The sequence below is a fragment of the Myodes glareolus genome, chromosome 7 (assembly GCF_982192425.1).
Source record: "Myodes glareolus chromosome 7, mMyoGla1.1, whole genome shotgun sequence".
NCBI classification, from domain to species: Eukaryota; Metazoa; Chordata; class Mammalia; order Rodentia; family Cricetidae; genus Myodes; species Myodes glareolus.
The window spans coordinates 52,065,809-52,079,590 of NC_142032.1; the positions used below are offsets into that span (position 1 = coordinate 52,065,809).

A 13,782-nucleotide genomic window follows, 5' to 3' on the forward strand; every position below is an offset into this window, starting at 1 on the left:
CCAGGTTAGCCTTGAAGTCAGAGACCTGACTGAATCTACACATTATTCTAAATTTATAATCATGTGTGTATTTTTTCTAACTCACACACCTGTTACATGTATATATAATATAATATATTATATTGTATATATAATATACAAACCCTACTACATGTATATACAATATACAACTTTCAATGACACGGTAACGTGATGAGAAACTTGCTGTTAGGCAGTTTTATCATTTTTAAACACCATAGAGTGTATTTAAACAGACTCATATATATAATATATATATAATACACATATAATATAATATATATAATATATATTATATTATATATAAACACACATATTTTTTATATACACACAATATATATAAACACACATATTTTTTATATACACACAATATATATAAACACACATATTTTTTATATACACACAATTTTCTATCCACAACAGTGGTGTATGAACTTCCTAAAATATCATTTCCTCTCTCTTACATATTCACACCCATACATTTAAAACATCACACTGCCCTCAATAACTAGACCTTTCATTTCCCAAATGTGAACACAACCTGACTCAAGGATATGGCTACAGGAGTATTTGCGTATCGTTTTTTCAAGGAAGGTAAAGAGCTCTAAGTAAAGAAAATAAAAAGAAGAACAGATCTACAAACTGGTATACTGAAAATGAGAAGTGGGTGGCTTTATGAGAAGTAGCAAGAACAGAATGGACAGAAACTATGAAGAAAGTGAAGCAACGTGAAGGACCAGGAACACTGGCACATCAGCTCCAAATAGGCAGGGAAGTTCTGTTTGTTTTAGAGGCACAGTGAATATGATTATAATAAGAAAAAAAGAGGGAGATAAGGATTTATTTATCAGTCACCTCAGTGTGAAGGGACTGGAACTGAAAAAGGAACAGAGATTACTTCCTCTAAACTCCTCTGTATTATTGTATAATAAAGATCATGTATTATGTTTTAACTTAAAAAGTCAAGGTTTTTTTTTTTGGGTGAAGGAAGAACTGACAAGAACACATACTTACTGTTTTTTTTAAAAATTTTATTAATTTTTTTTTAACACTTACTGTTTTTAAACTACTCGGTAGAATCAAATTGAAACCAAAGATCAGAAATTACTGTTGGGTACCGACAGTCTGCATACATTTAGATCCACGTGGGAAACCCCCAGGAAGAAAGTGAGCATGACTTAGACCTTTCTATTGTAGTATGCCAGGCCATTGCTCTGCCCACTGAGCTATAAACTTTCCATTCTATATCCTCTTCTTTTATGTCCAGAGCTTTCAGAATCACAGTTACTGATTCTTCAGGTAATACTGAGAGCAAGGCAAGTAAGCTGAAAGGGTGTATGTATGCCTTAGGATGATAACAAACTTGCCTTTCTAGAAACAGGCTACCCACAGGCCACTCGCTCAGACTTCTTAGTGAACAGATCCATTATCACAGCACCATCTAGTTGAGGAATTACTTCTAAAATCCTAGGGTTTTTAATTTTACTTCATATTGGAGTTACTACATAGACAGACACAGGTCTAAAGATTACTTCTGAGACAAGTATCTCCTACAGATAGCAATTACATTCTACAACAAATAAAAAAAGGAAATAGTGTCTATTATTCATAGTGTAGGCACTGAGTAGTTTTCTACAGAGCAGGCCTAGACATATGACTGGAGCTTCCTCAAAGCTAAGAAACCAAGTTATACACTTCTTTTGAACTGTGTATCTTCTGATATCTAACAGTGTTCCAGCTTCAACTTTTCGAAAAGTTGAAGGAAATGACAAAAGGAAATGACAAAGGGGAAAATTTGAGCTAAAGGTAGCAAAGAAAAAGTTAATTACCTGCACTGGCTCCAGACACTGCTTTGGAAATGGCACTGCTGGAAATTGCTCTGTTTCGCTTCATTATTTCTTCAAATTCAGCTTCACTCACTGTAGAGGGTGGAGGGCCTGAATCTCGGCTGCAGAGAGATAATACCATGACAGATTGCCCACATCCTTTATTACTTTCACCATATTCTATAGTACTGTTATTCAATTCTTCTCTAGGCTATTTCTCAAATGTTTTGTGTTCATTTTTCTTCAAAGACAGGATTTATATAATATGAATTCATAATTTTGGCTTGACTCAACAGTACTAATCACGGTAGCATCTGCAGCAGTCATTTATAGCACCAAGTTTAATCAAGCTTGTTAAAGGGAGTTATGAAAAATGTGATTTGGGCCAGACAGTTAAGATGAAAACAGAAAACACTAAATAAAAAACACTGATAGAGCAGGAGAACTAAATTAACCAATAAAGTGTCTGCTAGGCAAGCCACGAGAACCTGAGTTCAAATGTCCAGAACCCACGTAAAAATACCAGGAATGGTGGAACATGCTTATAATTCCCGGTGCTGGGAAAGTGAAGACAGGTAGATAGATTCCTAGGGTGCACTGGCTAGCCAGTTTAATCTACTTGGTGAGTTTTAGGCCAGTGAAGCCTTTCTCAAGCAAGGTGAACAACAAAATTGAGGATGACACCAAAGGTTGTCCTTTGGCTTCCACATTCAAGTATACACAGGACCCATGCAGCTGCACACACATGCACTTGCATATATAGGCATGCAAAACAAACCTTTGACAGATACTAATCTATGTTCCATGACTCAACATCACAAGATTAAAGAGGAAAAGTATCATCACTCAATACTCCTTTTTTAAAATCAATGTCTAAAACACTGTCTATCTTTTTTCCTTTTCTTTTTGGTTGTTTTTTTTGAGATAGGGTTTCGTTAGACAGTAACCCTGTCTGTCCTGGAAGTCACTCTGTAGACCAAGTTGGCCTGCCTCTGTCTCTGGAGTGTGTGTGCCACCACCACCCAGCAAAATACCGTCTACTAATTTGAGTTAGAGGCCAATCTGGTTTACATAGTGAGACCCTGTCAAAACCAAACCAATAAATAAAAAACACTGTCTACTATCCTGGCTCAAATCTGCAGGGAAATACAGTTTTTACCTGCCATGGTGGTTATAGGGTGTCGAGGCCTTCATGTAAGTATCTGGTGGAGGCCCCACTGTAGCATTTGGTGGGGGGAAGAAGGCTGGATTGAGGTGAAGGGCTGGTGGAATGGCCCCAGGGGGAGGTACAGCCAGATGAGGAGGTAATCGAGGAGGGGGAGGCATGAGATGCTGGTAGTGGATACCAGGAGGAGGAGGAGGGACACCAAAGCTTGAGGAGAGAGGTGGTGGGGGTGGAATTGGGGGTGGGGGCAGACCCATTAGGGGAAGGGCTGAAGGAGGACGGTTAAAGTAGGGCAACACGCTGGGGGGCTTATCCACACGAGCAGATGAGGGTACAAGGTTCTCAGAGGGAGTTGCCCGTCCATCAGCAGAATCACTAGAATCTCTGGAGTGGGCCCGTGGAGGAATTCCTGAAAAGCAAAGCAGAGTTGATGTTACTGGCCAGGCAGGCTTTGGACACAGCAATAGGACCAGCTTATCCCTCAACAAGTCATCAGGCACCACACTGAAGAAGATGAAGCAGCTGAGAGAAAAAACAAATCATTTGATGCCTTTCCACAAGCCTCAGTGGAAAGATTAGAAGAATCTTCGTTAAGACAACCCCAAAAAGCAACATGATTCATAAGTCCTGCATGTCAAAGGATGCTCTCATCTAGGATTCTCAAAATTTTTAGAACACATTCATCCTTTAAACTTTTCAAATATACACATTCCAAACAACCCATGAGAAAATGATGTTGAAGCATTCTCAGTGATGTTCTGCTGGATTCTATCTGCCTTGAAATCCTACATCCCCCAGAGTTCAGAGATTCTTAAGGCTATTATAAGTTGACCTTCTTTATTATGCTATATTCTAGAAACATTCTCTTTGCCAAAAAACTCTGGTCAGAGAACTGAAAAAGCATGGGAAAAACAGGAGACAGCCATTCTCTAGCTACACAATTTCATTGAGAGAGCTAGCTCAGCCTTCTTAAAGTAGACCCCAACAGAATATGATAGTATAGCCTTAAGAGTCTTGCAGGTAGAAAGAAGCTTAGCAAATATGGAAGAGGAGAATGCTTTTTCAACTAGAACTTACAGTCAAGGCCAAGTCTGTGACAAGCCTATGGTGGGATCAATTACAGTTGACAACCACCTTGACTTCTTCACTATGGGATACTGCCAATCTGACACAGGTCCTGTATGTTCTTCATGTCTCAAACACTTGACAGTCTGTTCCTCTCTCAAGTTGTTATGAACCGAAGAAGTTTAAAAGCAAGTGCAGTTCTCTGTAACATTAACCTCTTAAGTACTGTTCTGATATTAACTTGTATATTTGGTTACAAGTCCTCAGAGAAACAGTCATTTTTAACCAGCGGAAGTCCACCGGCTTTAGTCTTTCCAGCAAAGTAACATGTACAAGAAAAAAACTGAGAAGAGGTAAAAATACTAATCTTAATACAGATGTAAAGAGATACATTTTGGGGAAACCACGTGAAGGTCAAATTATACAAAAACTCTGAAACACAAGGGACTTGAAAATGTGAGCTGTCAAGAAAGCTAAGTGTGTGCTTTTAACCCAGGGCAACAAGCTCATGCCTTATCCACCCAGCTGTCAATACAAAGGACAAGAGCGATTGTTTCTATTATAGAGGCTCTATTTCCACATGAAGGACATACCCAATTAATACAAGAACTACTGTTTTAGGGCTAGGTATAAGCAGTGACAGCAGGTATGTGACGAAATGTTGTTGCCACCACCTTTCCCTAGTAGTGGAAGAAAAGGAGGTTGACTATTTCAGGCAGGGTCTTGCAGGGCAAGTCGTGCCCTGCAAGATTAGGGTAAGTCAAGATTGGTTTTCAGGTTTAGAAATCTGATTTTAATAATTCACCAGGGAGTAATCAGACCCCAGGAGACTGAATAATGCCAACCAAATTCATAAGAAACTGATACGCAAACCAAAGTAGTAATTTATTAGTTGATAATGACAAAACATTTACTGCCAAGCAGACTGGAATACTTGTAGGCTGGTCAGTGCTTTCTCTTTCCAGAAGGAAAGCCTCACTAGTAAACCAAGGTAATATCAGAAGGTGGTTTGGTGAAGAGAGTCAAATTAAAGGGAGTAAGATGAACTTAAGGGAGCAAACTAACACAGAATGCTGCACTTCTAAAAAATTATTTTTAAAATTTTATTATGTGTATAGTAATTTGCCTGCATTTATGTCTGTGTACCACACATATGTAGGGCCCACTAAGGTCAAAAGAGGGCATTGGATCCCTTGGAACTAGAGTTAGAGACAGTTGTGGACTTCAGTGTGGGTGCTGAGAATTGAAACTGGGTCTTCTCAAAGAGCAGCTTTTCTCTTAACTGCTGTAAGTCATCTCTCCAGCCACAAATAATCCCCCCTCCCAACCAGAGACAGGGCTTTCTATGTAGCCCTGGCTACCCTGGAACTCACTCTGTAGAGCAGGTCGGCCTCAAACTCAGAGATTTGGTAGGTAGAGACAGTATCTCTACCTACCAACTTTTAATACTACACACGTTTAATCCTAGCAGTTGGTAGGTAGAGATACTGTCTCTACCTACCAAATCTCTGAAGTAGAGATACTGTCTCTACCTACCAACTGCTAGGATTAAACGTATGTACCACCACTGCCGGGCTGCATTGTTTAAAAAACTAATGTGATATATTCTTGCCAACTAACTAAGTAGTCAATAACTGTTTCCTTTCTCTAGGACAACAATGGAGAAACAATGCTTAATTTTTATTACCTAACACTTCTTTTGGTTGATTTTTACAGAGTACTTCATATATACACTCATGATAATATCACAGCCACCTTTGTAAACCTTAACTACATCTAGTGTGTCTGCTTTTTGAAAACTCAAGAGAACCACATCTTATCTAAAAAGCAAGCCCATTCATGGTGTATCTATTTATGTGAGAAATAGAACTGACAGTTGACAGGAACTTTAATCATTTTTCAGTTCCGATGGGAAGGAGACCCCGAGCAGTGAACTGACTTGTTCAAAAGGTCAAAAAGGTCACAAGAGTCAAAGGCAGGACCCACTGACAACCTGAACCTGATTCCCAGGATTGTGCTGTTTACACAAATCTCACTCTTAGTCTACCCACTTATTATGCCAACAAGCCATACCCAACAGGACCCTTTCCCCAAATACTCCACATCAGTCTGAGCCCACGCAACACACCTCCCCCCATCATACATATGGTCTCCACGTACCCCCTCTTGGGACTCGGACGCACTCACGTTTCCGAGCCTGCGCCTCAAACTGTGATAAGTTCTGCCGGGTGGCCGGCCTCACATCCACTTTTTCTCCATTAAGAACTTTTCCTGGCAAGAGTTCCAGCAATTTGTGGACAGAATTTTCAGAGGCTACCACCACCTCAGCATACCTGGGGAACCAAGTAAAAAGAAAAATACTGAGACACTGAAAAAGAAATAAAAATTCTATTTGACAAAGAAAAAGGCACCTTGCTAAATTAAATATAAACACACACACACACACACACACACACACACACACACAAAATCAACAATAAGAAGGGGCCACCCTATATGCTTCCTGTATTTTTTTACTTTTTATAATTTAAAATTAACATTCTTCCCTTCAACTTCAGCCTACCTAGGTCCTCAATCTATGACAGTTTGTCAAAAACCAAGGCAGTAAACTAGGCTGTGGTGGAAAGGGGTTGGAATCCAAGTTCAAACATATCACAAATCTGTTACTCTAATAGTCACAAAATAAAGAGGGTTCCCCAAACCCAGACCTTACCCTTTAGACTGGCCATTTGCACGGTTCTCTGCAAATTTCAATTCCACCACATCATAGACTCCTATAGAGCGAATAACCTGGATCAGCTGCTGGTCTGTAGTCCACTGGGGCCGGCAAGATGGAAAAGGGGAAACGTCAATAGCTACATGCCTGATACCCACCCACCCAGATGTCCCACGTCCTGTTCCCAAATCTAGGACTCCAGCCACAACCATGACCACCCATAGGAAACCCCAAAGCCCAGCAATATTTCAATCAGTGCAGGCTTTTGTCCTGAACTCTAAGCCCATCTAATCCTACAACCCCGACTGAAATTTATTTTAATTTTGACTGACATATGGGCTGGTTGATCATCAGATCAGATCAAACAGATTGTTAGCAACTTTAATTATAGATGTGACAGTATAGAATTGACCATGCCAGGAACTTTCCCATTAGTATATACATTTCCTGATTTGGCATCCCCACCACCAGCCCAAAAACATGTCACACAGTTAACTTTTACAGAATCGATAACACATATCCCAAGTACACTAGAGCTATCAAGGTCTTTAATCCCCATCACCCACCATTATCACAGGACCATCTAATGACCACCAAGAGTTCAAGGTGTTCACTCTGAAATCTCGTCCCATAGATGACCCTGCTAGACATAAAGCCCCAGGGTCAGGGGCAGTAATAAGATGGCAGAAAAGGCAACTACCCACTTAATCAATGCTTTCTTCGGCACCAGTACGTCCTCAGGATAGTTCTCTTTCAGAGATCAATCCAACCTGATCCCAGGAAAAAGAAATCCAACCCCATCAGAGCACAAAACAGTGCAACAGTGGTTTCTGAAAATGCCATCACCTCCCAGTGCTCTCCCTCCAGCCCACCCATAAGACTTCTGGTTATCCTTGCTTACCCAGGAGAAGCTGCCTACATAGACAGCTGCTCGTCTACTCCGCAGGCCACTGTATGTATACAGGATTGCAGGGGTCTTGTTGTTTGGTTTGGGAGATGGCTCCTGGCGAACAGGAGGGGGTGGTTCAGTGCTACTGCTTCTGTCATCTGAAGGCTGTGAGGTAGCCGTCAACACATCATCATACAGGTCAATCTGATCTGTATTGTTGAATTCTGAGTCCTAAAAGAGGAGGGGCTGACAATGGAGTCTTCGAACTTTTCAGTTTCCTTCTGCTTCATTCTAGTTGACTTAGAACCTATAAATGCTTTGTAAATAAAGGAATGCACAAAATCTCCCTGTCCCACTCTAGAAAACAGGGTAACAAAGAATTCCTGATGTGAAACTCTTCATTGCTTATGAGTTTCTAAGACTATTTGCAGTGTGCAAGTTTCTGACCTTAACCTCCTGTGAGGATCACAAGGCAAATGGTGAATAAGCAAACAAATCACTAATAAACAATTAGATACACGTGCTACTGTCATCAACTGATGTCACACTCAAAGACCACATCTAAGATATATTAATAAAAATGTATTTCAGTAACAGATTCTATACTATTATTGCATTTATCAGAGTACATTTATTTGGAAATATAAAGTAAGGGGAAAGAATGTTAAAGTGAGCAGGTAACAAAATGCAAGACAAAACACTGAGTTACCCTTTGGTTTATACAACTGATCCAGGGAAACTTTCAAGCTCGTAGAATACAATCTCAGCTTCTTAATAACCTTCTAAGAAACAGAGAGTAGAGGACTGGGGATATAGCTCAGTTGTAATAGAGTGCTTGCCTTACACACAGAAGGACCTCAGTACTTATCCATCATATATCAGGTACAGTAATTTTCCCTTACAGCTTGAGGAACAAAAAGGACTTAAAACTGGGCATAGTGGCACATGTGCCTGTAATCTCAGCATCTGGGAGGCAGGGGCAGATCAGCAGTTCACAGCGGGCTTCATACAGAGTTTGAGACCAGCATAGGTTGCACCAGATCAACTTAAAAGGGGGGAGGGGGCCAGTGAGATGACTCAGTGGATGAGTTCAATTACTAGGACCCACATAGTGGAAGAAAAGTTTTGTCTTCTGACCTCAACAAACTTGCCAATATAAATGTAAAAATATAAATAAATCACCCCCCCAAAAAAATCCCCTCCTCCTAAGAGGACTTGATGACTCTATCCTGTTCAATGCTCTAATCCTCAGAAGTCAATACACTTAACTCTCCATAACTGTTAGTTTTCCATCCACAGACTCAGCCAGCTAAATATCAGCTGAAAACATCCTTTAAAAACGTTTTTAAGACAGGGGCAGAAGAGATAGCTCAGTGGTTAAGAACACTGGCCACTCTTCCAGAGGATCTGGGTTTGATTCTCAGCCTCTACTGACAGCTCACAACTCCAGATGCAGGGGATCAAGTGCCCTCCCCTGGCCTCTGAAGGCAATGCATGTACATGGTGTATAAACACACACACAGGCATACGCATAAAAATACGTATTTTTTGCATATGCATAAAACACCCACACGCATAAAAGTAAATGAAAAAATTCAAAACCACAACGTAAAACTCTTGTTGAGCAAAAGACAAGGCCTGTCTTAGCAAAGGTGAAATAATCATTCTCATCATCTGAAGATTTTTTTTAAAGCATAGGGAAAGAATGCATAAAGATTTTCTATGCAAAAATACCTCTTCCAAGTGTTCTGAGCATGCTAGGCAAGATCTCTACCACTGAACTATATCTTAATTTTTTCTTTAAAGTTTGAGACAAGGTCTGGCTAAGTTATTAAGACTGGTCTTGAACTTGTGATCCCTTTTTGCCTCAACCTCCTCAGTAGCCAGGTTTAAAGGCTATATCATCATACACATAATCGTTTTTGTTTTTTCTATTTAAGATTTAAGTACCTTAATATTTTGTTAGAGATTCTACGAGCAATCCCTGAAAGATATTAAGAATAACTAGACTTTATACCTCCCACCAAGGCTTTTTAAAAGTGAAAAAGAGATTTTCAAATGAAACGTAAAGACAATAAGGAAATAACAATATTTCATATATTCAATGCCAGAAAACTAGGATTCCTTTTATGCAGTATCTGGGATTCAGAGATGTACCTAAAAGTTGTAAGACAAATGTCATCACTGAAAACTGGCTAGATTTAAAAAAAGAAGTCACTGAGTCAATAAGATTTCAACTTGTAGAGCAAACGCATCAGAGGGAATCTTTTCATACTGTTAGCTTAAAGGCAATCAATGAACTCTTTCAAAATCTCTAAAAGAACAAAATAGGCTCAATCCTAGAGGACCTTATTTCTGTAGATTACCACTTCAGAAAGAAAATCAAATGAATCTGAATGTTCCAAGTTTCAATGGTCTACCTGAGCCATGAAACCTCAGTTTAAAAAAAGCTAGTGGTAGCCAGACATGGTAGCACATGCCTTCAATTCTAGCACTCAGAGGGCAGAGCCAGACGGATCTCTTGAGTTGGAGACCAGCCTGGTCTACAGTGAGTTCCAGGACAGCCCGGGCTAACGGAAACCCTCTTGAAAAAAAAAAACAAAATAAAAACCCACCTATCCTATAAAAGAAATACATCCACATTTTATAGGTGGTAATGATAAAAATTTTTATTCTACGAAGTTTAAATTGGAAATATGCAATCAACACTGAATAAATATCTCAGCAAGAATTTTGTGTTCAAGGACACACACACACCCAAAGCCACAGTTATCTCATGAAATGTCCTATTAGGAGTTTGAGTTTGCCTTCTAATATACTCAATGTTCCTATCTTCTATCTCTTTCTTGGTATCTGACCCAATGAAGTAACTAACTTAAATACATTTTTTTTTAGTGCAACCATTTTGATTCTTGGTTACTTTTTCTTCCATTAGAAGACCATATCAATTTTAGGCCTCACGCTCACATCTCCACAGTTCTCATCTTATACCTCTCCCCCATCACTGTTGCCCCTTATTCTGCATTGTTACTACCACTTTGTTATTTTACAACTTTTGTTGTTGTTGGGAGAAGGGGAGAATTCTAACAGTTTCACATTGTAGCCAAGCTGGCCTCAATTTGTAGCAATATTGCCCCAGTCTTTGGAGCACTCAGATTATGAATGTGTATCACCACACCCAGCTAATATCACTTTTACTTTTAGCCACTAGGAATGGCACCAATTTTCCTGCACAGGGATTCCCACTCCCCCAACAACTTACTACCTCTGGCAATGCCCAGGAAACAGAAGTAGTAGTTCAAATCCTTCCTTATGTAGAACCAAGCATACTATAAGGCCTATCTCAGCACGAGGAAGAAAAGAAAACTTAAGAATGGCAGGCAGTTCTCAGTCACCTTTTTAGTTTTCCCCTGTCCAGTAGAGTAGTGTGAATCCCAGGGCTCCCAATGCAACATCAATAAAGTATCTCTGCAAAAGGTTTTTGCAGTACATGCTGCCAGAGATCAGAAGCAAATACAGGGTTCCATATAATAAATGTGCTAATTTCATTTTGGGAGCAAAGTGCTCTTGAGGGAGCTGTATGCGGGCTAGCTTGGGGCAAATCAATAACTGTCCTATGACATTCAACAACTCAGTTTATACTGACTGCCTTCTACCCAAGCCAACTTGTAACAACTCCACCCAGACTTTTTAACCATTTAGCAGCTTCCAGCTTACACCAAAACCAGCTTTGTCAAAAATTAACTTATGGGGATGAGGTAACCCTTCTCTACTTCTAGAACATAAAACATTCAAAATCTATACTTGTCTCAATTTTCCCAGTATCAAACACTGCCTGTTTGGTACAACTGTCTAAGAGTCCACACACTAATTAGTCCATACACTAATTTTGGTTTTAGGACAATAAGTCCTTTAAAAAAAAAAAAGCTAATTAAGGAACAAATTACTGAGGTTAATAATGTCTACCTTGACAAAGCAATGACCACCGGACAAGAACTATGTCTTATTTATGACCCCCCCCAAGTCATATTATACTGATTAACCAATTATTAATTTTTTAAAATCAAATATGGCCCGTGGTCAAGCATTCTACTCTCCAGAGAGAATGAGTTGCAGCAGCAGTCAACAATACAGATTCAGAATTTTAGTAATATAAAACTTAAGAGAGTTGTTAAATAATGACAAAGCCATAAATTTCAAATGGTGAAAGTCTGACTCAAACAAATGCTTAAAACTCGGGAAGGCAAGACTGGAGAGGGCTCAGTAGTTAAAAGCGCTTTCTGTTTGTCCAGAGAAGCCGAGTTTGGTTACTAATACCCACACCAGGCGGGTCACAACCACCTTAACACCAGCTCCAAGGGGACCCCACATTTCTGGGCTCCTTGGGCACCTGGAATCACATGCACATACCCTCCCCCACACTATTGAAAATAAAATAACGGAGCACAAGAGCCTCTTTGTTGCTCCTATCAAAGTCAAGGTCCAAGCCAGGCATTTTACTTCTCTAGCCCAATCTTCCCAGGTCCTTCCATGTACCCAATGGGTCAGAACCAGTTTGCTTAAGGATAACTGTTATGAAGAACCCAGGTAAGATAATTAAAGTTTTAAATAGAAAGTATCAGTTGAGCTTTGCCTTCAAGATCACAGAACTCAACTGCATACATTACTATTTCAAGAGACATTTGTATAAATTTCCTGGTATTGTAATAATCGAAAAGACACAACTGCCCAGACTTCTCAAGACACAGTCCAGCTATTTAAAAAGTGAAGCGGGAACCCTATCTTTAAAGTACATTTTATACTGTGTCTCTCAAAGTTATCTCTTGTACTGTCTGCACCATTAGGAGGGGACTAGCAGGGGGAGGGGGCTAACATTCTGGAGCCCCAAGCTGAGAGAACAGCAAAGTAACAAGTATCAAAATTATCCACACAATACTGCAACAAATGTAATTTTGAGTTTTAATTATGGTTAGTCATTCAACTTTGGGATGACTTGGGGAAACAAATTCCACAGGCTGATTCATCATTATATTACACTTGGCTTTTTATTTGCTCTTAAAGCAAACCCTTTAAAATTGAAGCTTGGAGGTTCAAATTAACATAAAGAAATGGTCAGTCGTCTTCAAAGCCTCCGCTAGGGGGAAACGCTTCGATAGTAAGGAGAATTATTTTGAGCTGATAGAGAAATCACTGCCAGTAGACTGATGAAGGAAACCCCAAAGCTGCTGCTGATTCCTCTTACCTGGTTGAACTCTTCATCAGCGTATATATCAATCAAGTCCACTCCTTCTGACATGGCTCCGGAAATACGCTCTCGAGCCCGGAGAACGGACAAAGTAAGAAAGATGCCACTACGATATTTAGAAAAGGGTAAAAAATTTTAAGGCACGAGGGTCCCAGGCTGGGAGGAGGGCAGTGGTCGCCAACCACTCGTCCCCAGAGAGGCAGCATCCCTGCAGCCAGAGCTCGGCCCCACCCGCCCCGCCCCGCCCCCAGCCTCGCGCCGCCCCCAGCTCTCCCAGGCCGCCCGGGCTCGCGGGGCTCGCTGCCCATCACCCGCGGGCCCGACCCGAGTTGCGCCGAGTCGGCGCCCGTAGCTGCCTGTGGCGCTACCGCCAAGTCGAGGCCTCGACTCTGAGAGGGCCCTCGGGCCGTGCTGTGACGAACCATGGCGGCGAAGGCCGCAAGCTCAGCCCGCCGCACCTGCTAGGCCTTGGGGGCGGCCGAGGCCGAAGTTCCCCGCGGGCCCGGAAGCTACCGCCGCCTCCACTCCAACCGGGCCCGGTCTTCGCCCTCGGCTAGGCCTACCCTGCTCCCTCCCACAGCTCCAGGATCTCAACCCCTCCCTCAGAGGCCCGCGCGTCCCTCCACCCGCCGCCTTCCGCCGCTGCCGCCGCCACCTCAACCGACCCCCTCCCCGCCGCGGCGCCAGCCCCGGCCCTCCTTCCGGCCCCGCCGGCCCCCGGCCGCGCGCCCCCGTTACCGGGAATATGGCGGCGGCCGCGGAGAGTCCCGACTAGGCCCGAAGCGCGCGAACCGCTCTCCGCCCCAGGTCCCGCCCCCCCCGCCGGCGGCGTCACACGCACCGCTACTTCCGCCACAC

General features: G+C 41.6%; 1 protein-coding gene across 5 annotated transcripts in view; it reads right to left on the reverse strand.

The window, feature by feature from the left end:
* The window catches only part of Cpsf7 (cleavage and polyadenylation specific factor 7), a 22,527-nt gene extending 8,776 nt beyond the window's left edge, over positions 1-13,751 (reverse strand). Inside the window, exons 1-7 of one of the 5 annotated variants that reach the window (XM_085693618.2) lie at positions 13,663-13,751; positions 12,922-13,030; positions 7,692-7,910; positions 6,788-6,891; positions 6,235-6,407; positions 3,004-3,418; positions 1,848-1,966 (exon numbers count right to left, since the gene is read on the reverse strand). In XM_085693618.2, the coding sequence (XP_085549744.1) occupies positions 1,848-1,966; positions 3,004-3,418; positions 6,235-6,407; positions 6,788-6,891; positions 7,692-7,910; positions 12,922-12,975 (1,084 nt within the window). In that variant the 5' untranslated portion in view covers positions 12,976-13,030; positions 13,663-13,751. Of the gene's footprint in view, positions 1-1,847; positions 1,967-3,003; positions 3,419-6,234; positions 6,408-6,787; positions 6,892-7,356; positions 7,434-7,691; positions 7,911-12,921; positions 13,031-13,382; positions 13,510-13,662 lie in introns of those variants that run through there. The other 4 variants (XM_085693617.2, XM_085693616.2, XM_048458606.3 and 1 more) reach the window with 4 other exon arrangements.
* Between the last annotated feature and the right edge of the window lie 31 nt (positions 13,752-13,782).